Source organism: Danio aesculapii, chromosome 21 (genome assembly GCF_903798145.1).
Source record: "Danio aesculapii chromosome 21, fDanAes4.1, whole genome shotgun sequence".
NCBI classification, from domain to species: domain Eukaryota; kingdom Metazoa; phylum Chordata; class Actinopteri; order Cypriniformes; family Danionidae; genus Danio; species Danio aesculapii.
Window position 1 is genome coordinate 28,951,349 of NC_079455.1, and position 27,661 is coordinate 28,979,009.

The 27,661-nt window shown below is 37.4% G+C and overlaps 1 protein-coding gene across 2 annotated transcripts in view; it reads left to right on the top strand.

Annotated features, from left to right (window-relative positions):
• The window catches only part of unc5da (unc-5 netrin receptor Da), a 357,817-nt gene that overhangs the window by 272,978 nt on the left and 57,178 nt on the right, over nt 1-27,661 (top strand). Inside the window, exons 5-8 of one of the 2 annotated variants that reach the window (XM_056446616.1) lie at nt 8,469-8,649; nt 15,354-15,521; nt 20,771-20,935; nt 24,532-24,567. In XM_056446616.1, the coding sequence (XP_056302591.1) occupies nt 8,469-8,649; nt 15,354-15,521; nt 20,771-20,935; nt 24,532-24,567 (550 nt within the window). The remainder of the gene's footprint in view (nt 1-8,468; nt 8,650-15,353; nt 15,522-20,770; nt 20,936-24,531; nt 24,568-27,661) is intronic. The other variant, XM_056446617.1, reaches the window with a different exon arrangement.

Here is a 27,661-nt window from a genome sequence, read left to right on the forward strand (position 1 = left end):
GGAATTAGGACTCACACAGACTGCAGTTTGAGAGCCCCCTCCTGGCCTCACTAACACCACTTCCAACAGCAACCTAGTTTTCCCATGTGGTCTTCTATCCAGGTTCTGACCAGGCTCAGCCCTGCTGAGCTTCAGTGAGTAACCACTCTTGAGCTGCAGGGGGATATGGCTGTGACCAGACCCAAAAATGAAAATTTGCTTTTAATTTATTAGGCATCAAGCCATCCATAATGTAGGTGTAGTTTTTTTCCCTTCAGGAGAGCATTAACAACGTTTTTAGCTGAAATAGTGCACGTTGGTGATTCATAAGTCAACTTTGAGAGTCAAAAAACATATATAAGCAAATAAAAATGATTACTTGTTGCTCCTGGCAAGACACTGAGGTCTTATGAAGCAAAAAATGGTCTGTGCAAGAGACTGATCATTATTTACAACATTATTAGCTTTAATCTGTAACCTTGCCAAACAGTAGCCATTGACTTGCATGTTATGAATCATCAAGAACCAGAGTTTCAGCTAAAAAAAAGAAAAAAATAGCTAAAAATAATGTTTTACGGAAGAAAAAATTCACCCACATCTTAGATGGCCAGAGGGTGAACTAATTAACAACAAACTAGAGAATCCCTTTAAGCAAAAATATTATCACTTATTTACTTCTGTGTATGCTAGCTATAAAATTAGCCCATTTTATTAGGCTGATTTATTCCAAATCATTTTCCACTGCTGCTTTTTCACCCACCGAATACTATTAAACCAATGCATCATGTACTGGAACAGCCATTATAAAAATGTCCATGGCATTCAGAAAACAGTGACAGTTTTCCAGTAATTCATGCATATGCACTGTTGGACATTTTTAGACAAGTTAAACTAATGAAAGAGAGATAGAAAATGCTTCATGCGAGTTTATTTTCTGGAAGTACACAAGGTCAAATGTGTTCATATATGAAGAAGCACCCACATATATGATTGAATAGGCTAATTAAACTGCTAGCATAGCATTCCTAGACCAGCGTTCAGCTTGAACGGTTTCTGTGAAGATCTCAAGCTATTAACCTCCATCAGGAGAGTGATCTCATCTCAAATTATATCTTAAACATTTCCAAAGCATCTCAATACCTGACGTACTCTGTAAAGTTGTCATGTCCTTGGAAATATGTGAAATATATGTGAATATTATTGGTTTATTTGAATATACAGCATATGCATATATCCACAATTCTAATGGTTGAAAATGTATTTATGTTATTGGCCATTATTGCAATATTTTTAATATGTGTTGTGTATATGTTGAGTTTAATGCAAAATTATTAGCCCTCCTGTAAGTTTTTTAATCTTTTTTGAATAGTTCTCAAGTGATGTTTACCAGAGCAAGGACAATTTCATAGTATTTCCTATTCATTCATTCATTCATTCATTCATTTTCTTTTTGGCTTAGTCCCTTTATTTATCTGGGGTCACCACAGCAAAATGAACTGCCAACTTATCCCGCATATGTTTTACGCAGCGAATGCCTTTCCAATTTATCTTTTTCAATTCACCTATACCGCATGTCTTTGGGCTGTGGGGGAAACCGGAGCACCCCCAGGAAACCCATGCAAACAAATGGAGAACATGCAAACTCCACACAGAAATGCCAACTGACCCAGCCGGGGCTTGAACCAGTGACCTTCTTGCTGTGAGGTGACCGTGCTACCCACTGCGCCACCGGTACTCCTAGTATTTCCTATAATAAGAAGAAAGTCTTTTATGTTTTATTTTTTGGTTTGACTGGAATTAAATCATTTTTATTCATTCATTCATTCATTCATTCATTCATTCATTCATTCATTCATTCATTCATTCATTTTCTTTTCGGCTTAATCCCTTTATTAATCTGGGGTGGCCACAGCGGAATGAATCACCTACTTATCCTGCATATGTTTTACGCACCAGATGCCCTTCCAGTTGCAACCCATCACTGGGAAACACTCATACACTTGCATTCACACACATACACTACGGACAATTTTGCTTACTCAATTCACCTGTACCACATGTCTTTGGACTGTGGGGAAAACCAGAGCACCCAGAGGAAACCCACGTCAACACAAGGAGAACATGCAAACTCCACACAGAAATGCTAACTGACCCAGCCGAGGCTTGAACCAGCAACCTTCTTGCTGTGAGGCGAGAGCGCTACCCACTGCACCATCATGCTAATAATAACAATAATAATAATAATCATCATCATCATTTTTAGGGTCAATTTTATCAGACCTCCTAAGATTTTTAGTTGTTTTTTGATTGGCTACTAAACAAACCATTGTTGTTGAATGACTTGTCTAATTAAGCTAACTTCTGTAGTTAACCTAATTAACCCTCCTCTTGACTTACTGGTCAACAATAACCTGGGTACCACTTTAACAGCAGAAAAAAATTCAATGTTGTTTTTTTTTTCATTTTGAAATTAGATTTATTTTTCTAAAATGACCCTAACCATTAGATTTCTACATGGGATCTGTATAATCAATATCATGGTAATCTGAGCCAAAAAAAGTGTTCAAAAAACATTCAGTTTGTGTGGCAACATGGGTTAGCAGCATTGCCCTTTGAGGGTCCGAACTGGTGGGTGTGGTGTCGCGGTGGTCCGTGTTCACTGGGTTTTAATTGGAACAAATGTGCTAATTAAGCGAATTTGTTTTCTCTGTTCCCTGGCCTTAGGCTTAGCACACCCATTTGAATCTGTCCCTCAGCGTTCAGCTCATCTCTCCATCGCCCGCCAACCCAAACGCTTCACCCCCAGAGGCTCAAAACAGACCCAGAAAAAGCCTGCGATTTGAATACAAAACACAGACACGCGCACAGAAAAAGAGAGGATTTCTTCCAACAGACTCTTATAAAAGAGATGGAAGCAATGATAGAGGAAAAAAGCTTTAGATTAGGTGCCAGATAGGGAAATAATTAGAAAGAAAATGTAAGAGTTTAGAGAACATGTAAGAAATGGAGGATGTTTGAAGGTAAAATGTAGGCCTTTTCTGTGTGCGTTTGATGTGGTAACACAGGGTTAAGTGCATGCTGTGAAGGAGTTTCCCAGGTTTATAAGTTAATATTGGTGCTTATACCGGTGAAGTAGATTTATTATTACATCTTTTGTTGATCATAATTATTCTCTTCAACACTGATGATCTCCCCCTGATAGCTTATAATAGTCTTGATAATTAAGCACACAGTGTAATCTTTTCATTCAGTAACTCAACACTTGTCAGGTTAGTAAACAAAGGGAACAAATCATAGAGTGCCATCTGCAGACAGTGAATAATAAAATGCATTGTAGATGAAAAAATAGTCCACCTTCTTACCTCAGTTTATCTGTCTTTATTTGATGTTCTTTCAAAACATTTGTTTTAACCAAATTTAAATCTAAAGCTATTTTTCACCCCATTTCAGAGATATTTTATGAGAAACAAAGTCGTTGTTTTAATCTCTGGCTAGTTTTCTATTTAATGGGGTATAATGAAAAATAGTTCATTTTATTTTTATTGGTATAATTTTATATATTTTAGTTATATTGTTTTACAGGGTGCCTACTTGCATGTACTTTCAAAAGTGTTGGTAATCAAGGGTGTTGCTAAACATAAAGCTCTACTGGAGAAAAGGACCCCATAACTTTTATCCCCTTTCTTTCTTACCACTTTGATTTGAGTGAGCCCTTGGTATTTCTAACTGACGTTTTCCTAATGATCAGTTAAACACTTGTAAAGGCATGTATACGTCTGTTTAAAACAAGCATTGATTCGGTTGTGCATAAAGAATAACATCTTTTTTCTGGGATTACCACTGACATTAAAAGTAAATAGTAACTCAAAGCTTTTACTGAGGGACAGCAGACTTTACTGGGGCATGTGACCCAGTAAATGGGGTCTATCATTGCTCCTGCTGATAGTATAACATATATAGTAGAGTACTGGTTCAGTATATCTTCATGTATTAATTACATTTTATCCATTTTATATTATGTTAAATTATGTAAATGTGTTGACGCGGGAATTTAATTTAACCAAATCCAAAATCTTTGAATTAACTCTTGAAAAAGGGAATTAGCAGTTATCCATTTAAACATTTACCAAAACATAAGATATTTATTTGTACAAAATTGAGGGTAATAAATTATGAGCTACTTTTAGGTGTGTAATTTTTTGTTTTAGACACTGTAATTATATTTTCATGCATTTTAAGGATAGTTCTGTGATATTTGTGCACTTTTTTTGGGAGGACAACTTTTTGTTTTATGTTCAATCCACTTAAATTTGTAAAAATAGTTAAGTTAGCTTAACTGATTTGTGTTGGAACAACATAAAGGAATTGTGTGGAACCCAGCATTTTTACAGTGTTGTTACAATCTTAAAGATGGTCAGTCAAGGGGGAGGAAAGAACATAATTTTTGGATGAAACACATAAACGAACACACAATATCAATGAGTGAGGGACAAAATACCACGAATAACTAGATGCAATAAAGTAAGTTTTATTTACAAAAGATAGTGATAATAAGTGCAAAACAAAAAAACTAACATATATACATACAATATATATATATATATAATTGTATATATATAATTATTAGCCCCCTTGAATTATTAGCCTCCCAGTTTATTTTCTCCCCCAATTTCTGTTTAATGGAGAGATTTTTTTCAACACATTTCTAAACATAATAGTTTTATTAACTCATTTCTAATAACTGATTTACTTTATTTTTGCCATGATGACAGTAAATAATATTTTAGTAGATATTTTTCAAGATTACAGTTTTACTATGTTTTTGCAGCAATTGCTTAGCATAAAAATCTTTCATAACACTCATCGCCTTCTTTGACAGACTTTCATTACTGATAGTTTTTCAGCTTGATTGAATAAGCATTATAGAGTAATAGACTTAGCATGACTGGATTAGCTCTTGAGGTCTGACCATAAACACACAAGGGAGGGCAGAGAAAAAAAGAGAGGACAGATGCACTCACCACCATTCTGGGAGCTCTGGCCTGGAACGGAGAAAAGAGTGAAATTAAAAGCATATGATGAAAGAGTTCTCTCCGGCCATCGCGAAGATGAGAAAGAGAGGGAGAAATCTCTCACACATGACAATCTGATGGCTGATATATTGATTTTCCTCCCTTCATTATTCTTTAAGGCCTTAGAGAGTGAGTTGAGCAATTTTACTCACCCCATGTGTACGTTTGCTGTTCCAGCACAGAGGGCAAAAACTTTACACACAAACAGAAATTCCCAAGGGGTGTGCTGTGTTTTTAATCTGCAAACGCACAGTGACATAAATCAACCAGTGTCCCCGTGACCTGCAACTACCGCCCCTCTGGACCAACTTAGAACTGGTGGCTGTTGCCAAACGATTGCAATTTACACGACCAGCCATGCGAGGAGGGTGCGTCGTCACGCTATTGCTGCGTTTGTAAATCCTAATGAATCAGACCGTCAAACATCAGAGCTGAATAAAGAATGCTAGGCTCGGCTTGACCTTGCAGTCACCTCAAACTGGCAGGCTCTCTTTGGATGAGCTGCGACCTGTGTCCATATCGAGGGGACAAGTTTGAACGTGACTATGCAGAGGATGCACACCTACCACTGTTAATGCTTTTTATTCACCTTTTACTTGTTTTGTACCAATTTGAGTTTTGTTTTTTTCTTATGAACATGAAAAAAAGATATACTGAATAATGTTGGAAGCCTGCAAACATTGATATTCATAGGGAAAAAAACAAATACTATGTTAAGTCAGTGGTTGCAGGTTTTCAGCTTTTTCAAAGCATCTTCTTTTGCAGAAGAAGGAAAATCAAACTGGATTGGAAGAACACTGTCCACATAATTTATTCATGTTGTCCCAATACAAATTGATAGTTAACTTAATTAAGTTTAAAAAAATGTGTTGATTTTAAATAAGTAGTTTGAACAACTAGCAAATGTAATTTTTTTTGTGAAGGGTGCAGTATAAACAAATCTTATTTCCCTTAAATTTTTGAATGAACCTAATTAGTCACTTTGTCACCAAGTAAACGCTGACAACGAAGTACGGATCCAAATGCAGGATTTATTATAAAGAGAATGGTAAGCCAGGCAATGATCAAAATCCGAATCAAACAGTAACATGCAGGCAAATCCAGAAGAAAGGTCATAAGCAGTCGAGTCTTTCACTTTCATTCAGGAACATTTCAATATGCCCCCATGACAAACGAGATATTGAATGCGAGAAACTGCTGGAAGAGTGTAATTTTAATGGAATGTTTGATACCGCACGCCGTATGGAAGAAAAAAAAACCTCAGCATTTTTCGGTAACTTAGATGCACTCGGTAGGATAGCATCAGAAAGCCATGTGTGTATAGACTATCCTGTAGCTAAATATGGCGAAAATTCTACACGACAGTAATAAGTTTAATTTAGGTGTTTACATGTTTACACTCGGAGAGCAGCATTTACAGCAGATCTTTCAGTCCATAATATTGTAGTTATATTAACGTTCTGTAAACTTAGTAACTAAATCATTTTGACTAAGGTATGTCTTTAAACACTGAAAGAGTACTGCTGACGATACGAACTAACTTTGCCATCTGAATAAACAAAGACACTGATCACTCACTTACCAAATCTGTAGAAACAGGACAATCAACACCAACTGGAGCCGCGTCTTTTTAAAAAGGAGACAAATGGAAAATTGGGATTTCACCATTTGCAGATGCGAAAAGCTCTCGGGTAAAAAATGTTCCTTACGAACGTATTTCTGTCGCATGCACTGTAGTCCACACATGAGTCCAGCTGCGCTCTCATAGTAAGAAATGATAACAAAACTTTTATTGCAGAACATTTATAAACACAACACTGATGACCTGTGTCTCCAAACAATTCTTCTTCTTCCACTTGTTTTGGCAACACAACATGGCGTCTCTGCCATCTGAACACTGTGACAGGTAAAACAGTCTTCAAAACTATCATGCATATTAATGTAGTTGCACCTCATTCACAATAGAGCGCGCTAATTGGTTTGAACCAAGTCTTTCTCATGAATTAATGCTGCACACTCAGAGATGGACGACGTGCTTTCCGGGACAGACATCCAGTCTACACACTGGAATACATGTAAGGATCTAATCACTGTGACGTAGCTTCAAAAATTTGCTTCAAACCGAAAGAATGAATTTGCTCGAAATAACTCAAAAACAACCAATTTTCACGTTTTTTGTGAAATATATGTGTCCTAATAGTGTTTATAGCAGCATGGGACACATATATGACTGTCAACAGCTCAAAAATGGGTTTTGGTGTTTCGTGATGCTTTAAAACAGCTTCCGTAAAATTAAGTTAGAACAAGTTGGAACAAGTTACAACGATCTAAAAACATAAGCTGTCAGGGCTAATTGATCATATAATCTTTACAGTGTCAATAAATGACAGTTGTTGTTGTTGTTGTTTTGGTCATTAACACTTAATCAATATGATCAGATTCCAACCAGATATGCACAAAAATCTGATATGGACTTGCAATCTGAGCAAAGGTAGATTTACACTACTGTTTAAAAGTTTGTCAGCAAGATTTTATAAAAGTTAAACAAAAAAGTATTCTGCTCACCAGGTTTTGGATCATTTATTTAATCAAAATCACTGTAAAATTTTTACAAATATTAATATAACTAAAAATATGTAATTTGATTTCAAATGTAATTTATTCTACCTAATGACAAAATTTTCTTTTTGGGTGAATGATTCCTTTAATTAATTTCTTTCATTTAAATACATGTACGTTTTACTAATCTAAGTACACTCAAAAATTATTTGATTGCTACTTTGTTTTAAACAACACAATACTTAAAGTTTTTTTTTTTTTTTTGAGGGGGGGAAGAGTTGTGGCAGCTTAATTGATTGATGTTCAATCCACTTAAATTTGTAAAAATAAATAAGTTAACTTAATTGATATGTGAAGGAATTGTGTGGAACCCAGCATTATTTACCGTGTAGACTAAACATAAAACAAATGAATAGTCCAGATATTATACAAGAATTATGTTGTTTTAGCTTATTTTAAACAAGTACTTTAAACAAGAAGCAGAAATCTTTTTTTTTTTTTTTTTTGAGTCATGCAGAGGTGAATCGCTTGCTGTTGCATTGATACCGCTTGTGTCTTATTTGACAATGTGGCTTTAATTGGCTGAGCTGATGTGGGGGCGATGTTTGCTTCAGATAGGCTGTCAGGAAGGGTCTCATGCTGGTTTGTGAAGTTCGAGAAAAGGTTGGCAAAAAAAAAAAAAAAGTCAGTCTCTACAGCCTCCTTGTGAAAATTGTAGATTGTTCTAAAAGAGGAGAATCTGTGTTTTTCTTGCTATGTTCTTCTGGGGTGGTTGGATTGACAGTAAACTTTCATTAAAGCGCCTGGATATACTCAGGAACACTGGGTTTAACCTGTCAAATCTGCCTCTCTTTTCAGGTGGAGTGGCTGAAGAATGAAGAGCTGGTGCATTCTCTTGAAGACATCAATATTGACACTCGAGCCGACCACAACTTGATCATCAATGAAGCAAGGCTTTCAGACTCTGGAAACTACACCTGCCTGGCTAGCAACATTGTTGCTAGGAGACGTAGTGCCACAGCAATGGTCATTGTCTTTGGTATGGAAAAAAATTGTTTGTTTTATTTATTTATGTTCATTCATTTTTCTTCAGCTTAGTCCCTTATTTATCAGGAGTCACCACAGCGGAATGAACCGCCAACTATTCCAACATATGTTTTACGCAGTGAGTGCCCTTGCAGCCGCAACCCAATACTGGGAAACACACATACACTCTCACATTTACTCAAACACTACCACCAATTTAATACAATTCATCTTTACCACGTCTTTGGACTGTGGGGGAAACCAGAGCACCCGGTGGAAACCCACACCAATACTGGGAGAACAGGCCAAGCCTGGACTCGAACCAGCGACCTTATTGCTGTGAGGTGATAGTGCTAACCACTGAGCCACCGTGCCACCCTATTTTTTAATGTTTTACCTTAAAAAGATCTGCCCATTTTTCTGCAACTTTCAAAAATGCTGAGTTGTTTTATTTCAAATTTGGGTAAAATATGAGCTGATTATAGGAACTGTATGGTTAAAACTTTATTTTTTTTAAATAATTAATTTCACCATAAATTTGGCTGAAACAACTCAGCATTCCTTGACATTTTTTTGCTTTGAAAAGAAAAAGACACTCAAAAAATGGTTAGAAATGGAAGGTTAGTTGACGATGACAGATTTTATTTATTTATTCATTTTTAATTTTTTCAATTTTTTGTGGTGAATCCTTCCTAACTCATTTATTCAGAACCACAAATACATTCAAGAGTGTTCTAGGGTGTGATTCTAAGGCTATTGTACACAATAGTACAAACAGTGCAAAATGCAGCTGGCTAGCCTTTTTACTGGCACTCGCAAATACAATCATATTATCTTCTACTTTTTATGCAATGGTTGTTAGTCCATTTTAAACTAGATTTTACAATTTAACTTTTCATCTTTGTTCATTTATAAATGGACCAGTACCTTTGTGTCTTTCTGACCTTCTCAGTTAGCATAATCCAGCCAGATGTCTACAAAAATATTTAAGCGTAACAAAATTTCCTTCCATGTAGATTAAATACTTTAAACATAATTGAGCTATTAAACATTATGTGATTGATATTTGGAAGTTTTTTGATATATGAAAAGATAAGAACAGAATGTATGTAATAATATCAATAAATCCAATGTGTTCTAAATGCTCTTATTAATTTAAAACACATTAGATTTATTGATGTTATTACATAAATCTTGTTCTTATGGAGTGGTGTCAATTTTGCCCCAGAAAATTAAGTAAACCAATATCATAAATTTTAAATATTTGGATTTTTTTCTACAGCTAGATACATTTATGTTTTTTTTTTTTTCATATCAATGTTTTTTAACTGTCTAAATCTAATAGTATTTGATTTTAACAGATTTAGATAGATTGCAAGTAATCTAACAACATGCATTTAAAAAACTGACATATTAAATAAAATTAAAATGTTAATAATAAATTCCACAGTGATTAGTTTTGGAGTGTAAGGTCCTTGAATCATAAACTTTTATTGGCCCTGATCAAGTCTGAGGGAAAAAAGGTGATTGGGATTTTTCCATAGCCAGTTCCAAATTGTGGAACATCCCTCCAGTTTCCATTAGAACAACTGCAACAGAATCACTTTTTAAATCAAGGCTTAACACCCATCTGTTATTGAAGGCTTACCATGTATTAGCCAACATTAGCTTATGATTAGGATTTATTCTTATAATTTATACTTATAATTGTAAGTAATTAAGTTTATTTTTTAAAAATATTTTGTTCAATACAATGATCAGCCATTGTTGTTTTATTGTGCTTTATAAATAAAAGTGAAGTTAAGCTTGATGTCATTACCCAAGAGGCTTCAATGGAACTCGTAACTATAGTTAGCCTATATGCTTTTGGAAAATACACACCAGAATGAGTCACTAATAAACACAAATTTTCATTCAAGATTCATTCTGCAACATGGCAAGTGAAGTCATGCAAATGTTATAACTCGATTGAATGGGCATCATCAGTGGTAGTCAGCTGATAGATATGGGCCAGTAGGGGGCTTTTGCACCTACTGGTAGGCTCAGAAGGCCGTTATCATCCATTCAAATGGTTAATCACCTATACTAATAGAGAAGACTCCAGATCCAGATCTGTTTTTTTTTTTACATTACTGTGACAGTTGGGTTTAGGGTTGGGGTTAATAAAATACAATTAATGGGAAATTTAATATTTAATATCAATAATTCTCTTCAACTTCTGACTGCAGCCGTATGATCTATAGCTGATTAACCATGTGGATGGATGATAAAAGCCTTCTGAACCTACCAGTAGGTGCAGAATGCCTCTAGTGGCCCATATCAGCTGATAACAAACTGAGAACGCTCATTCAATCGAAACTGTCTTTAAATGAGTAATCCAAATGTTTGACTTAAAAGCAATTTACTGATGTGGTCATTATTATGAGTGAGTAACTACTGTAAACAATTCACCACCAATTTTATCCAGAAACAATGATTCATTCAGTTACAGACTTGCGAATGAGTCATGGATTCATTCACTCAGCTGATTTCTTTCAAAATAAAACACATTACATGTATGATTCTTGAATGAATTAGCAGTTTTAAGACAATAGGCTGAAAGAATTAATCCTAAGCTCACTCAATGAAGCCTTGTCACCAGTTACTTGCCTAATGATGATAATGACATCACTAAAAATCCCCTCCATTCATAAACAAACTACCAGTGTGTAATGATGTGCAAACACAGACATGTTTGAAGTCTACGCAAACGCAAACAAATGTACAAATATTGCAGGATGATGGGATATAAGAGCCACGAAGCAGATGCAAGGAAATAAAATAAGCTCGGTCTCATCCTTTTGAGTGCAAGTTTCAGAAAACTTTTATTCAAATGTAAGGATTTGTGTTGATGACAATGTGTGAAAGTTTGACGTGCTGCAGAATGGCACCGCCCATCCATTTAGTCACCTACACCGACCTTCATTTCAACAGTTTACAAAAAACGATCACCTATAAATCACCATCCCGCCACGACCCATGACACAGCGCCCTCGTTTTTCAAATCCCCAATAATTCATCAAGCGAGACGTACTGTAGAAATACAGCGTTTCATCATTTCTCCAGCCCTGTGTCTGCATGAGGCCATCACTTAGACGCCTGGTATGGGTTCGATTATCTATTTTTGTCAACACATATAATGAGTTAATGATTCTAACGCTCCCCGTGTGGCCAGTATTGCCACGGTTCAGGCTCCATTACCCTAATTGACATGGTCTCCCAGTGTTTTATCCTCAATATTTTGATGATAAGGTAACATGGCTCGCTCTCTTTCCCTTCTAAGAGTCAGGGCTGAGGCTGGCAGTTTCAGAGGCTTCATTAAACGCACTGAAAAGCTTTGACATGAGCTGTCAGAAGCAGGCAGAGCTGATTGAGTGCTAGCTGACTGATCCGCAATTAACGTTTAGCAGCTAGCGTAGCATCTACAATTTAATGTGACTCCCAGCAGTCCTTAAGGCTAGGCAGACAAAAGAGAGCATACTTGTGTGTTCTATTGGAGTAATAAATATTGTTTGTTGGTTTTGATAATGTTCGCAGAGCAGAGTTAATGAGACGATGCACTGGTTAAGTGAACTCAGCTAGCATGCTATATTCAAATAATTCTGTCCTTCATACGTTCGCTTCATGTAAGCATTCATTGGAATCTGTTTTTAGTTATTTGTTTTTTCTCATTAAGTCCTCGCATGGCTGTTAGCGCTTGTCTGAGACATGTTTATTAAGTCTCGGGTAATACGGAATGACATTTAATGTAATATCTGTATAATCCAGTTAGAATCTCTTTCAAATACCAATTAAATTATCAAGTCATTTCTGATTCGATTAGATTGAGTATTACATAGAGCTGTACGTGTTGTTTTTAGCATTGTAAGTATGCATATTGCAGAGGCATCTAGAATGCATGAAGGTTAAGGGGTTTTTATTTATACGCAAAACATGGCAGCCAATCACTGGCACAAGGGTGGTAAGATAATATTATTATTAAGAAATATTATTTAATATACACTCACCAACCACTTTATTAGGCACCACAGGCTAACACTGGATTGGCTTCAGATCTGTCTTCAGTTTTGTGGCATAGATTTAACATTCAGTATTGAAATGGTAGCATAATTTATGTACAGTAGTTGCTACTAGATTTTCGGGCTGCCAGTTCATTGTTTGAGATTAGTACAGTAGAACCTGTTTGAGATTATTTGAAATTTATGCAGGCCGTTATCCTGCTGGAAGTAGGCATAACAATGTCAGTACACCGTAGTCATAAAGTGAACAGCAATTATAATCAAACAGGCAATAGCTGAGACCTAAATTGTGCCACGAAAATCTTCACCACACTATTAGAGCACCAGGACCACTGATACAAGGCAGTGTGGTTTATGTGTGTTTTACAACATGTTCCAACACTGCCGAAGCACTCAGAACAGGCAACCCAATTCCAGTCTTCAGTTTGGTAAGCTACTGTGAATTATAGATGTACTAGCCAGCAGCTAGCTCTCTGCAACTCTCATATGGTCACCCACTGAAGCTAAGCAGGGCTGCACCCGGTCAGTACCTGGATGGGAGACCACATGGGAAAGCTAGGTTGCTGCCAGACATGGTGTCACCGTACGTTCACACCGAAAGTGGCGAGAGCGTCAAAGTAGCCGGAAGTCATTCATTTTCAATGAGAGCCAGCCGTGATAAGCGGCAAGGAGCAGCGCAGCGTGTCTTCGCCGGTGTGAATATCGAGGAAAGTTGAAATTAAGTCAACTTTATGGTAATGAGCTATGATGCTGTTTGGCGGCAAGCAATCAGAATGAAGAAGTCCACAGCTTGAGAGGAATTCAGAGAACACAGACCTGAGAACTTTGGTTTCGGCCACAGTTGTTCCCAAGGGTTTGATTATTGTTGCCGAATTTTCAATTATTTACGAATTTTTTCTTTACACTGATGTGCATAGATGTTATATATACAGTATTTTTCTTTTAAAAAAGCGTGAATCTCATGCGACAGTACAAAACAGTATTGTTGCCTCAGGATATTTCAAACATATAGACACATTGGATAGTTAAGTGGAGCAAAGCCACACCACTTGCAACTTGATCTTCCATTGTTAAATGAATTTAATAAGAAATGCGCAACATTTTCATGCTAGAAAGCATGTTTTATGTTGGAATGTAATTGATATGCTCCAACGGCCCCTTTAAATACGAGATCAATGAAGTGAATTTTGACGCTCTCGCCGCTGGACCTGAAGGCAGACCGTTGTCGCCAGAGCGGCCAGAGCGACCTTGGACGTTCTCACCACTTTTGGTGTGGACGCACAGTTAGTGAGGCCAACAGGGGGCGCTCAACCTGCGGTCTGTGTTAGTCCTTATGCCACAGTATTGTGATGGGGACTCTATACTGCTCAGTGAGCGTCGTCTTTCGGATGAGATGTTAAACCAAGGTCGTTGCTCTCTGTGGTCATTAAAAATCCCAGGATGTCCTTCGAAAAAGAGTAGGGGTTTAACCCTGGCATCCTAGTCAAATTTGCCAACTGGCCTCTGTCCATCATGGCCTCCTAACTATCCCCATATCATAATTGCCTTCATCACTCTGTCTCCTCTCCACCAATCAGCTTGCAGTCTGGCGCAATATAGCTGCGTCGCATCATCCAGGTGGATGCTGCACACTTGTGGTGGATGAGGAGATTCCCCCCATTGTGTACAGTGCTTTGTGTGTCTAGAAAAGCGCTATATAAATGTAAGAAATTATTATAGCCTCAGTTTGCTGTTGTTCGCTGACAGGAATGGCAGCAGTGAGCTATTGTAGCTCATCTGTTTCAAGGTGTGTGTATTGCATGTTCAGAGATGCTGTTCTGCATGTCTTGGTTGACACAAGTGGTTATTTAGGTAACTGTTGCCTTTCCATCAGATTGAACCAGTCTGGCCATTGTCCTCTGATATGTATCATCAACAAACTGATGAATTGTTTTTTAAACAATTATCTGTAAACCATAGATATAGTTATGCACACATATCAAGGCAGGTCAGTAGATTCTGGAATACTCAGACCAGATCCATTGTCACCAATAGCCATGCCACATCCAATGTCAGTTAAATGACCTTTCTTCCTCATTCTAATATCCTTTAAAGTTTAAACAAAAGTATTTGGTTAATCAGCCTGAATCAGCAGAGGTGAAGAGACGGCAACCAGTAAGACCTAGCTGTCACTCAAGTGGCCACACGCTTAATTATGCAGACTTAATATAACTTTATATAAAAGAAACAGATGAGATATTAAAAAAATCATTTTAACAACTCAATAGAAATCTGCCCTATTATGGAGCCAGGACTAGCGGAATTTTGATGAATTGCAGTTTCAGTTACTTCCGTATTTGCTTCATGAGGGGAAGTGGGAGGTTGGCGCTTGCTTTTATGTCATTTTGATATCAAGGTGCCCACTAAATAGTGTACGTATTTGCTTCATTTAAAACTAAGGTTGTTTGCATCTGTGCACCAAACTACCTTTTGCAGTAATCCTTCTTTTTTGCTTCGGGAGCTTGTTTTATTTGGCCACGGGTTGCAGGGAAAGTAAAACACTGCAAATAAACCTTGAAGTTCGAATAAACAATGAAAGTGAAGTAGGCTTTTCAGTAATGGCTTCTTTTAAATAGCTGGGTTAATATTAATCTACTATTTTTCTCTCTCTCTTTATCAGTGAATGGCGGTTGGTCATCCTGGACAGACTGGTCAGAGTGTAACGTCCGCTGTGGGAGAGGAGTTCAGAAGCGGACACGGACCTGCACTAACCCCGCTCCGCTTAATGGAGGGGCTTTCTGTGAGGGAATGTCAGTTCAGAAGAGCACCTGCACATCTCCCTGCCCAGGTTAGAGACATGTAGTGTAAACACCTTTATCAATTTACTCAGATTTTTGGCCAAATATAAGTCGAATATTTTGTTGCCAGTTTGGTTTCCTGAACTCACTTACTAAAGCATTGCTTTTAATTCATATCTACTGCTCTCAGAGAAACATTAAAGCATGCCTGTTTAAAAAATGAATCGGATAGTTCGGTTTGCATAATAATGAAGTCCGGTTCAAATTAGCATGCATCAATACTTTTTAAACAAGCAACAGTCTGCTCTCCTTTTTTTCTCTCCAGCTCTTTGTTCTTGAAAACCCTGAAGTGAATTTTTTCCAACAGATTCAACGGTTCAAGGCTGGTCAGTCAGGCGACGTGAATATGTTTCAATGCTATGCCTTGTTAATTAAACATGCTTTCTGAACAAATTGATAGCTAATCTATCTGTCTGGGAGCCTGCATATAAAGCAGGAACTTGACAGTATGTGATGCATTTGAATCTGCTTCAGCGGCAGAAAACTATAAGAAGGGTCTTGCGGTTGATATGTGTCTGCGTTCTGTTAATGCGGCATCGTCATTCTCATAGATATCCTGTTTACGGTCTGAAGTGCAGTGCGATTTTGAACAAAAGAAATGGACTGAGACAGATAAATAGGAAAGAAAGAAATTCAGAAAGACAGTAAACTGAAAGAGAGCTGCTGTATGTGACAGTGATATGATAGTGAAGAGAAAATCGAGATTATGAATTTTCCTAAGTCTGAGTTTGGGGAATCAAGACACACATATGAAGGGAGAAGGAAATAGAAACCAAATGGAGTGACAGTGAGAAACAGAAGAGAGAGTTATCAGTCGCCAGATGCTCGGATGCTCTTACGCTTGCTAAATTTATGGTTTCATTGGAAGCACCAATCACACGGGAACCACTAGTCATGTTGGGGGAAAAGTTATCTGAGGAGGGCACCAGTCACTCTGCGATGGAAAAAAAAAAACTTAATCTCGCTCTCCAGCCCGGCTCAATCCCAGTACCCCACTCAACAGACACACACAAACATGGCATTTGCATTTAGATTAGCCGCAGAGGAAACACCAGCAGCCCATGGAGTCGTTAGGGTAAAGGGAAAAGCCTGATGGAACAAGACAAAAGTAAATTGTCTTTCGCTTTTGTGAGAGACAAAGCTTGAGAGGGAAAATCCTGGAATTATAGGAACACCACCTGCAGAACGAGGAACGAAATGAGTGACCATTCCGAGAGAAATTTTGTATCAGATACATAAGATTGTTTTGAGGGGAAGTATGATTTCCAATATTTTAGTTGCAAACTTTGCATATCATCACTGTCGGGTGGCAAACTTTTTACAAGTTTGCCACCCGACCACTACTAACCATAACCACTACTTTTCAGGAAATGTGAAAAATTCTATGAAATAAACACAACCCAGGCTCATTCTGAAAACATAGTCCTGTAGACGTTTCTGGAACCACAAAATACATCCCGGGAGATATGTATTTTTTCAGTTTTTGTTTTTGTGAATCCACGAGAGGCCGCTGTGTCCACTGTATGCTATATGTACACTTTTTCATATCTCAAATTTCTCATATCTCAAATTTTTGTACCCGCTGTTTTCACGTAAACCCACCAGAGGCCACTGTTGACTGACTGTCTGTCTGACTGACTGAATGACTGGCCGACCGACCAATCGACTAACCAGCCCTCCTCCTTCCCTAAACCCAACCAATTTTATCGATTGCCCCCCCACACCCACTTACTTCCCTAAACCCAACCAACAATTTACATAAGCTGTCCAGAAAAAGAAAAGTTGTTTTTACCATATTTTCGGATTTTACCACATTCTCACCCTGTTATTCACTTATTTTTTGGATTCTGTTTTTGTCCAACCTGATTTCTGGAACTGCTCTTCCCCGGACTCGAACCCCGTCATGGTCAATTCCTTTCTGCGTCTCAAATCTGCCGGCGTACACGACAAGCTAACTGGGCAAACTGGTTGCAGCAGGAAAGCCCTCCACACGGAGGTAAGCCGTCAGCTGTGCGAAAAGGAACGGCGTCATACCGCCCCATAGCGTTTGTTTAAAAAATTAAATGCAGCCAAGTACCCCGGCTACATAATTCGCGGTCTCCAGAAACGTCCATGGGACTACGTTTTCAGAATGAGCCTGTGTTGAATAAACACTACATTGTCGAAGTTAGGGGTTTGGCTTAACAATTTTTAGACACTTTGGCTTTGTAATTTTATGATTAATATTTTACCTAAATCAAGCTCAAATGATGCTACAAGTATTTTGACTAGTGAATGGCAGAAATGCATTTTGATTAGAATTGTCATGAAGGTAATGAAGTTTACTTATATATTGGTTATGACCAGATGGCAAATGCTACACTGACCACACTTCTCAGCTGCTCAGATTCATAAGACATCAGCAATTAGAGTCATAGACTATTTCTCAATTCCAAGAACGCAATGAACGGACTTCCATTCTTGTGGAGACCTGTCTTGCCAAGTTACCTCGGAAGAACGAAGAGGATACCGCGAGAACACAAAACGTGTCCTCTGAGAAATTAGATGCTGCATTCTCACTTATGGTCACTTGACCTGCATGCGTTTTTAATAGAAAATTATTTAAACATTACAGTATTTATACAATGATTTATTGTCTTTTCAATATATTATAACATACACAAAAATCCTACAAATATACTTTGCACAATACAAATAAAACAGATTTTAATGCGAGTTTCAGCAAATTATCACCCTTAATATGTTTTTGAACTTGAATAATAAATCTATATAAAATGCTATATTTCCCACCTCCTTTATTCAGTCGCAATAACTTCTGGGACTTCTCAAGCGAGTTCAGTGCTCAAGTCTGCATTGGTGCATCCTCGATATCAAGAACACATCCAGGAACTTTGGGTCCTCCTTTCTTGCGATCTTAAGTTTTGAACTGAACTTTGGTGGTAATGATGTTACATGAGAACTCATGGACACAAGATTGCTGAAGAACGCATATCGAGTAACAGCCATTTTGTCTCTTGGAGAAGATGTTGGCCTCAAGAGTCTTGGCACATAGACGATAAAGATCTGAATCTGCAGTGTTGGACTCTCTAACTCAGAGGCCATTTTCACTTTAAAACTCTACTTCTCCGTCTCAGTGTGGATGGGGGAAAACAGACATCTGAAAATGGAGGCGTGGCTGCAGACATTCGCCAATCTGATTGGGGCTTTTTCCTCAATATTAAGTAGCCTAAACAAAGTTCAGTCCTGCATCCTCTCCTTGTACGTTCAGACTTCACAAGTTTGCTATGGAAAACAAACTCCCGGACACTTCAAAGGGAACAGTGTACTTTATAATGTCATTCGCATCACCCTGACTATGGTGTTTCACTTTCTAAACAATAAAATGAAAACATGATAAAAAAATTTACTTTCTATTTTCATTTTGATATTAACAACTTAACAGACACCAAAAATGTTGAGGTATCGTGTAGCTGCATATTTATATAAGCGTCATCTTCTTTCATATTTATAACAAAACGGAGCCTATAACATAACTGCCTCCTTTAATTTTCATTGAAAATACGAAACATATCCTCTCTTTTGCTAAATATCAGTTTTAAATAATCAATAATGGCCATTATAAAAGTATAACATACAATAAGTTTATACAATATAGGAAATTAAGGCAAGCAATCAGTCAAATGTGCAGAATCAATGTCCGCGCTTACAATAATTAATATATTAACCTAACTTATCTTTGCGCTCAGCCAAAACACGTTACCTGAGAACAAGTAATAGATTCAAAAGACTAAAGTCAGGGAATATGTCGTCAGATTTAGACAACAAGGTAAATTAAATATCACGTTTAACAAATATAGTGAGAGTAGATGCAGCGGTAGATCCTTAATGAACAGTGTGTGTGCGTGTGTGTGTGTGTGTGGTCACGTGATGTGCATTTTTAGTGGTCTAATGTAGACGGAGAGTTGTTCATAAACGCCAGTGTGGACGCGAATCGTTTTCATTCTAAAACTTGTAAATGGGGCCTCAGTCCCTTTATCACCACCACCTATCCACACTTGTAGATGTTTACTAAAAATATATATAAACTTCTTGTTATCCACTGTACAACAGTCAAACTAGTCAATTTTATGCCACCTTATGATGAAAAATTATATTGATTTTTTTTAAGATAATAGCTATTGAATATCTTTGCCTGTTGTCATGACATTGATCATGATAGGTTCATGAGTCACCCCAAAAACATTGACTACGTTTATGTGGACATCAGTAATGGAATTACTTGCCTTAATCTGAATAAGACAATAATATGATTAAAGTGTTTACATCAGTTGCTTTTTGAATGTCCCTTTATCATCCCGTTATACATATTATAGCACATAATTCGATTAGCCCCATTGCGTCACCAGGCTTTCCACATTTCCTCCGCAGTTTCATGTAATTTCGGGTGTTTCATTTTTAATTTGTTGACTTAAACTGCAGTTTGGCACTTTCACTTTCATTCAGGAACATATCATCCATGGCCCTCATAACAAACGAGAGATATTGGATGCAAGTATGAACTGCTGAAAGAGTGTTGCTTTAATGGAATTTGATACCGCGCGCTGTATGGCGGGGAAAAACCTCTGCATTTCATGATGCAGGTGTCTGTGATCCTTCACTGACTCGGTAGGTGCAGAGAACAGTGTCAAACAGCCGTGTGTGTATAGACTATCCTGTCGCAAAATGTGGCAAAAATCCTACATGACAGTAATTTGAATAAGGTGTTTACATGTCTGTACTGCAATTCAATAATGCCACTAAAATCGGCACACTCCACATGTCTTAGTTCCATTTCTGTTTAGTTCGATTATGACCTTAATCGGATTAAATTAATCAAAAATCCTTGTTTACATGGTAGACTTTTAATTGAAGTATTGTCATATTAAAATCGGATTATTGATGTCCACGTAAATGTACTCACTGATAACAATTATGCCATAATTCGTTGAACTTTCTGTCAGCTGGCTTGATTTTCATTTAAATTCATTTTAAACCAGTTTTACCGAAATTGCATTGAGAGTATTGCTAAACTTTAATCAACTAGGCATTTTCAATGCATAAGCAAACTGAAGAAAACCACTGAGCCACCATGCCACCCTATAACTTAATCAAATATAAAATATCAATATATAAACATTAACAATCTTTTATGTGCACTAAAGATTAAATATGTATGTGTTTGTGTGTGTGTGTTTAACAGTGGACGGTGGCTGGTCTGAGTGGACTATGTGGTCTGAATGTACTACTGAATGTGAAAGGCAGCGCACTAGAGAGTGTACAGACCCAGAACCAAAACATGGAGGAAGACTATGTGATGGAGCCGCTCTAGACACAGACAACTGCACTGGAGACCTCTGCATCCAAGGTGGGTAATCCTCAGTGTCATTGTTATCATTGCTAGTTTTGTTCTCCACCTTATTTTTAGCATATGTGTGGGCGCAGTCATTGGGAAATTGAATGTTCAAAGCCTGTTCTTTTTAGATGCATGAAACACTTTGATATGCTGATTGAAATTGCAAACTTTAATTTTCTGTCAGCTATCAACTCACTTTCTTTAATGATTTTACATAATTATGAAAAAGCTCTTTTAGAGCAGAGAGTTTTACAGAACTTTGTTCTTGTTCTACTCATTTTCCTGTAATGAAGTGCATTAATTAAAAAACAGCAATTATTAATGAAAAACTAATAATTAACAAAGTATGAAAATACAACCATCAAGCAATTTGTATACACTGTGTCAAAAATACAGCATTTCTATCTATCTATCTATCTATCTATCTATCTATCTATCTATCTATCTATCTATCTATCTATCTATCTATCTGTCTGTCTGTCTGTCTGTCTGTCTGTCTGTCTGTCTGTCTGTCTGTCTGTCTGTCTGTCTGTCTGTCTGTCTGTCTGTCTGTCTGTCTGTCTGTCTGTCATTTGCGGTATTTGTTGTTACATCTATCCATCCTTCTAGATGTGGATTTCACAATACGTTTGAAGTGTAAATATTGTTAAACTGCCTACTAATATCTATTAAAGAGCCTCTATTATGAGTTTTTGAAAATTACCATCCATGCAGTGTCTAACACAGCTCTAAAGCCCTGTTTACACTGCCAGTGAAATGTGACCCAATTTCAATTTTTTGCTTAGATGTGACACAAATCGGATCTGTTCTATGACTGTGTAAACATGAAAAAAAATGCATGCATTCGCATAAATCAGATATAAATCGGACATGTGACAATGTGACTATCATGCAACCAGGCAGATCAGATTTATTGAGGCATTCTGTTTGGTACGTCATTAAATTTGCAACAATGTGGTACTTCTCCATGGTTGAATGACGTAGAAGGAAGAGCGTGTGTGTGCTCATCCTAAAATTTCAGACCCGCTGCTCCTCATTAAAGCCCCCACAATTTGCTCCCACCAGACCTGAGATCTCTTTCACACCCACAAATTCCTCTGAACGGTGGAGGACACCATATATAAACCATAGGCGCAAGCTGTAATGATGGCCCTTTCCCTCCGCCTCAAATTTATTTTAAAGTTGGGCGAACTTCGCATATTTCACAAAGCTAAAAGCAAGACAATTTCTTTCATTGTGGCTAGTGTAGCGCAGATTCTAGAACCTGCCTTTACGTATGCACAACGTCGTAATTTGTATGGCAAGTGTAAACACATAAATCAGATATGGGACACAATTAAAAGAACGTGTAAACGGACAGGCAAAAAAATCAGATATAGGCAACAAATCGGAATTGGGCATCAAGACCTGACAGTGTAAACGTGGCCTGTGTGAATAGAAATATCTAGTTGAGATTTAAATCTGAAAGTGCACCATGTTTAAAACTATTGGTTCTAATTAGTCGACTCAGAATCAAATTAATTATTTGTCCTTTGTTCGGATCATTTGCCTGCGAGGGACATCGCCAAATATGAACTTCCAGATAGGATTGATCATGACGCAATGATTGCTATCACTGAGAGATGGCCAGACATGCGGCTGTGGGGAATAAAGGGTTAAAGTTTATTTTCACCACAACACCACAGTATAGCCAACCATGTGCTGTGTTTTTTCATGTAATTGTTCTGATTATTAATACAATAACCTACCCTGCAGTGCGAGGTTTGCCAGCCGTTTGTTATTAAAGGAAGGATCAGCAAAGCCTACTAATGTATGGCACTTTGTCACTAACTTGTACACCGTTTGTATAGACCAGTTACTTCAGATCCTGTAAGTGTTTCTCCTTCCTACACAACGTGAAATGTGATTAAAATGGTTGCCTTGTTTTCTGTAGTTTGCAAAATATGTATTTAATTGTGTGTTGTAACTTGTAATCGTTCCACGTGGCTTGTAATCACATATCTGTTATAGATCAGTGCTTGTAATGTATCTCTCATGTTAAATCTGTATGGGCTATTCACATATCACGTCCAAAACCGCATCTAAAACCATGTTGAAAACTTGACATGTGCTTCCTCTTTTACCAATTTGAATGCGTCTTGTGCACGCGAACTGCTGCTGTTTGTTGCTTTAGCCACCTTCAGCTGTTTCTAAATTTTCCAAATAGTTCAACTTTTGCCACTGTGTGGATTAATACTGCATGTGTACCATTGTTAATACTTGGTTGTGGTTAAGAATAGAGGAATATGCTGGTGTTACATTGCTATAATGCATTCCTGCATTGGGCTCACACACTCTGTGCTCTGAGTACTTTATAACCATGCAGGCTGTTTCTCTCTGTCACGCGCTGAACGCAGTCCAACAATTACAACAGACTGGGTCATCGGACCAATCAGCGCAGATTAGACTCTCGCAAAGGAGGGGTTTGGAAACAAATGAATCGCTGAACAAATCATATGAGAGTCGTTGGGATACTTAGGTAAAAATAAATGCATATTATAAGACAACGAAAGTGTTTTTTGACCTTACATGCATATCAGCCTGTTGTTGGAGACCCCATAAACCTAAATATGACATTTTGTAATGCATAATAGGGGCTCTTTAATGTACAGAAAAAGCTTAACAAATGACAAACTATTTGCTAATGCTTAATAAGTGATTATCAGTGTGCCGTTGTTATAAAGTGTTATCATTACGAGAAAAACCAAACAAAAGAAAGTGTTTTGTTTTGACACAAAGTGTCCATAGTTTGTACTTCACACAACGCTGTGTGTGGTGGTAAATTGTTAAAGAGGCTCAATATTCTCCTATTATTCAGCTCATGCAAGTCGGTCAGCACAACACAGATGCGGAGCGGTAAAAAATCATCTCATTTTTGTTTAGATGAGTGGAGACAAGTGCTCTGTGGAAGGCTGTCAGCACCTGAATGAAACCAGTCAGTCAAGTCCTCAGACGAGCGGCACTTGACAGGCCGTTTTGTAATTCCTTGGGAGAGGCAGAAATCTTCTGTTTTAATCCTCCTCGCTCATCATCCTGACAGTTCTTTAATCAATCTTTCCTGCCTCCGTCCCCTGAGGGAGGAAGGGTGTACACCTCGCCATCCTCTGCAGATGAGACTAAAGCCCAACGGTGATAGACATCCCTATCAGAGACCAATTTCCTACACCTAATACGGACACACACACAGCCACGCACACTAATGCATCCGTAACCGTCTCTCCGTGGTCATTTTGTGTAAAAGATTTGACAGCGATTCCAGATTTCACGCCTGTCATTGGCCGCCATACATATGTAGATCTGTGTTGAGACAGTTTGATTCAGTGCCGTCTGTTATTTACCTCCTACGTGATTCTGGAAATGTTGTGTATTGAAAGTGCAAGGAGGATTTCTGCTGGCTTTGTCCAATGGTGCAACTGTGGTCTTACATCGTCACACCAAATGGGCTTTTTTTGTATGTTTCTAGCAACTTCCAAACATGGCCCGGAGCTCTGTTTGTACGTGAGCATCTGAAAATTGCAGTATTTGTGAGTCTCACAGCATGTTATGGTTGTTGTTTTTTTTTTTTGCAGACAGGAAGCTTCTTCATGATGTGAAGGTTCCACAAGGTGAGTCATTTCAGATCTGTGTGTTTCAGTTCTCTTTTGCTTTGATTTTTTTCAAACATCAGTTTCATAATTAATTTACATGCATCGCATTGCTTTTAAAATACGCTCGCAGGCATATGAAGGATGATGTAATAAAGCTGTGTTGCATCACAATCATCCATCTTAATATTGTCGCTTTATTTGCGGCGTGTGTATAATTAACCCCTTTTACTGTTATCATCATTCTGAGTCACACTCGACAAACAACCTTATTGCAACCTTTCCATAAGCTCATTTCCACGCTGACATTGTTCAACATTGGGTTGATGCCCTGACAATTAGGTTTCCTGTGAATCATCATCCAGTGCACTGTTCAAAAGGACCTGAAAACCAATTAAGTCGATGGCATTTTAAAGACAGCTTTCAGAGTATTGACTCACAAACTGGGCCTCATTTACTCCACAATGACATGTCTTTAACAGGTTTCTTTTTTCTTTTTGGAAGGTCAGTATCTATGTCATGATTAAATGTGGCCAAAACAAAGATCAGTAAACTTAACCTTAACTCTCAATCTTCATGTTTTACAAGTCTAAACTATTTATTTTATAGAATAGCAATAATGTAAAGTTATATATACAGTTGAAGTCTGAATTATTAGCCCCCCTGTTTATTTCCCCCCCCAATTTCTGTTTAACAGAGGGAAGATTTTTTCAACACATTTCTAAACATAATAGTTTTAATAACACATTTCTAATAACTGATTTATTTTATCTTGGCCATGATGACAGTAAATAATATTTTACTAGATATTTTTCAAGACACTTCTATACAGCTTAAAGTGACATTTAAATGTTTAACTAGGTTAATTAGGTTAACTAGGCAGCTTAAATAGCTTAATGGGCTAATAATTTTGTCCTTAAAATGGGTTTTAAAAAATGTTAAACTTTTTTTTTCTTCTAGCCAAAATAAAACAAATAAGACTTTCTCCAGAAGAAAAAATATTATCAAACATACTGTGAAAAAGGGGGCTAATAATTCTCACTTCAACTATATATATGAGTAATCAAATCACTGACTGTTTCCCCCATTATAACGCCTTTACTGTTACTGATACAATAAATTGCACATTACAATAATTGAGAACACTAAAGCGGCATCTCTCTCAGCCATAGGACCTCTCTTTCTTTGGGGTGTGTCTGTGTGTGTGTTCGGGGCTGGCGCGGGACACATAACCAACCAGTAATGATGATTGGTGTGTTTTAACATATTCATAACCACGTTCGTGTTTTACCGTCATGCTTTAAAAAAAAAAAAAAAAACAAAACTGCTAAATTTCACTATCTATAATCCATTATAATAACTCCTGTAAAGCAGTCCCACAACATTCTGACACTCAAATACCTTGTCTGAAAAGTCAAAAATTTAATTGGGATTGGGCCAACGTGAGCTCTGCTACCAAAGGATAAGACGAAGCCACAATGTCAGAGCAAATAAAACTTAATTTTGTCCACAGCAAACACTCAGACAGAATTAAACTAAATAATACCTAGATTTATAGTTGAAGACATGCTGCCTTTGTCTCTCACACTGTCCCACAACAACATTAAAATAGTGTAGTTTATTGTAAAATGTATATTTATTTTATAGTCATTCTTTATAGACAGATTAGATATGTTTAATACAATAGTTACTTTCCCTGGTAATTAGTTAATTTTATAATTATGTAACTCAGTTACTAACTCTTACTTACTGTACTATTTGTGAGAAGTAACAAGTAACTACGTATAATTAATTATTCTTGTAAAGTAGCCTGTGTAACACTGAAAATGACCCAAATACATTATGAAGTAGGGTGTAGGGTGAAGAAACATTTTGAACGTTTATGCCTTCAATTGTTATTTGAAGAATAGAAAGTATAGTAGAATGTAGTTGTAAACTATATAGCAATCAATTTTAGAATAGAATAGTATCTAATCATTGGCTGTTAAACACTCAGCCCAGTATAAAGCACCTAACCATCCAAACTTGGACCTCTTGCCTATAACTAGCACTAGCAAACACTGTCTCTTAACCCTTTAACTTCCACTCTAAAAAAAATGGTTAAGTTGTGTTCATTACACCCCCATAAGCAAATTTAGATTTTTGTTTGTTTGTTTTTAATGGTAACCTATGGACAAAAGTGCTACCAAACAATTACAATAGGGTTTATGGATTGAGTGGATTGAAATGGATTGAGTCCTTTGATATGCTTCCTACATTTCCTGTTTCAACTCACTGAGCAGTTTCTTGTTGTATTTAAGCTTTGTCTGAACAATCTGAGGGAGAGGTCCAGAGGAAGAGAAACAAAATAAAAACACACGAACACAAGCGCAAAAGAGATTCATTAGCCTGCCAAACTTTTTTCCACAGCTCCCAATTAACCTACTCTGTTTGCTGTTAGTGCAGCTCCACATGTTTTCTGGCTAGTGTTTTCATACAGCCGCGGGCTTTGTCTGTTATTCCTTATACCTGTCTGGAGGCTTTTTTTCTCAGGAATTCTCAGGAAGGACACGCTAGCTTTTCTTTGTTGTCTCTATTGTTCACAGTGTCCTGGTTGAATTGTTTTGCGTGAAGGAGTCGGCAGATAGAGACTAATCACTACAGATGAGATAATATAATGAGGCGCGTTGTCATGAAATCCCAGCGGTAGGTTGGTGGTTTTTCGCTTTGCTAGATTCGCAGCGTGTGTTCATGTTGAGAGTCAGGTGTGCGGCAGAGGGCTGATTGTAATCGTCCATCGCTGGAGGACTTTCATTAGTGCTGGAGGTGTCTGGAAAAGTGGGAGAGAGCCTTCTTTGATGAAATGGTTCATGTTATGTCATTTATTTTGCTGTGTTTTGTCAAGGCTGCATACGTCAAAATGAAATCCCTGAGCTATTGGTTGAAAATTTGAGCAAATAAATAATGGGGCTATTTGCACTTACTATATGCCGGATTCCAGTCGAAGTTTAATCTTGGAATTTCAGAGATTAAATATCCTCAATGTATTTCGGTCAATCATGTGTCAAAGTCACTTGTTCAGCACATCATCAACCAAAAAAAGCAGAAAATGCTGACAAAAAAACAAAAAATTAAG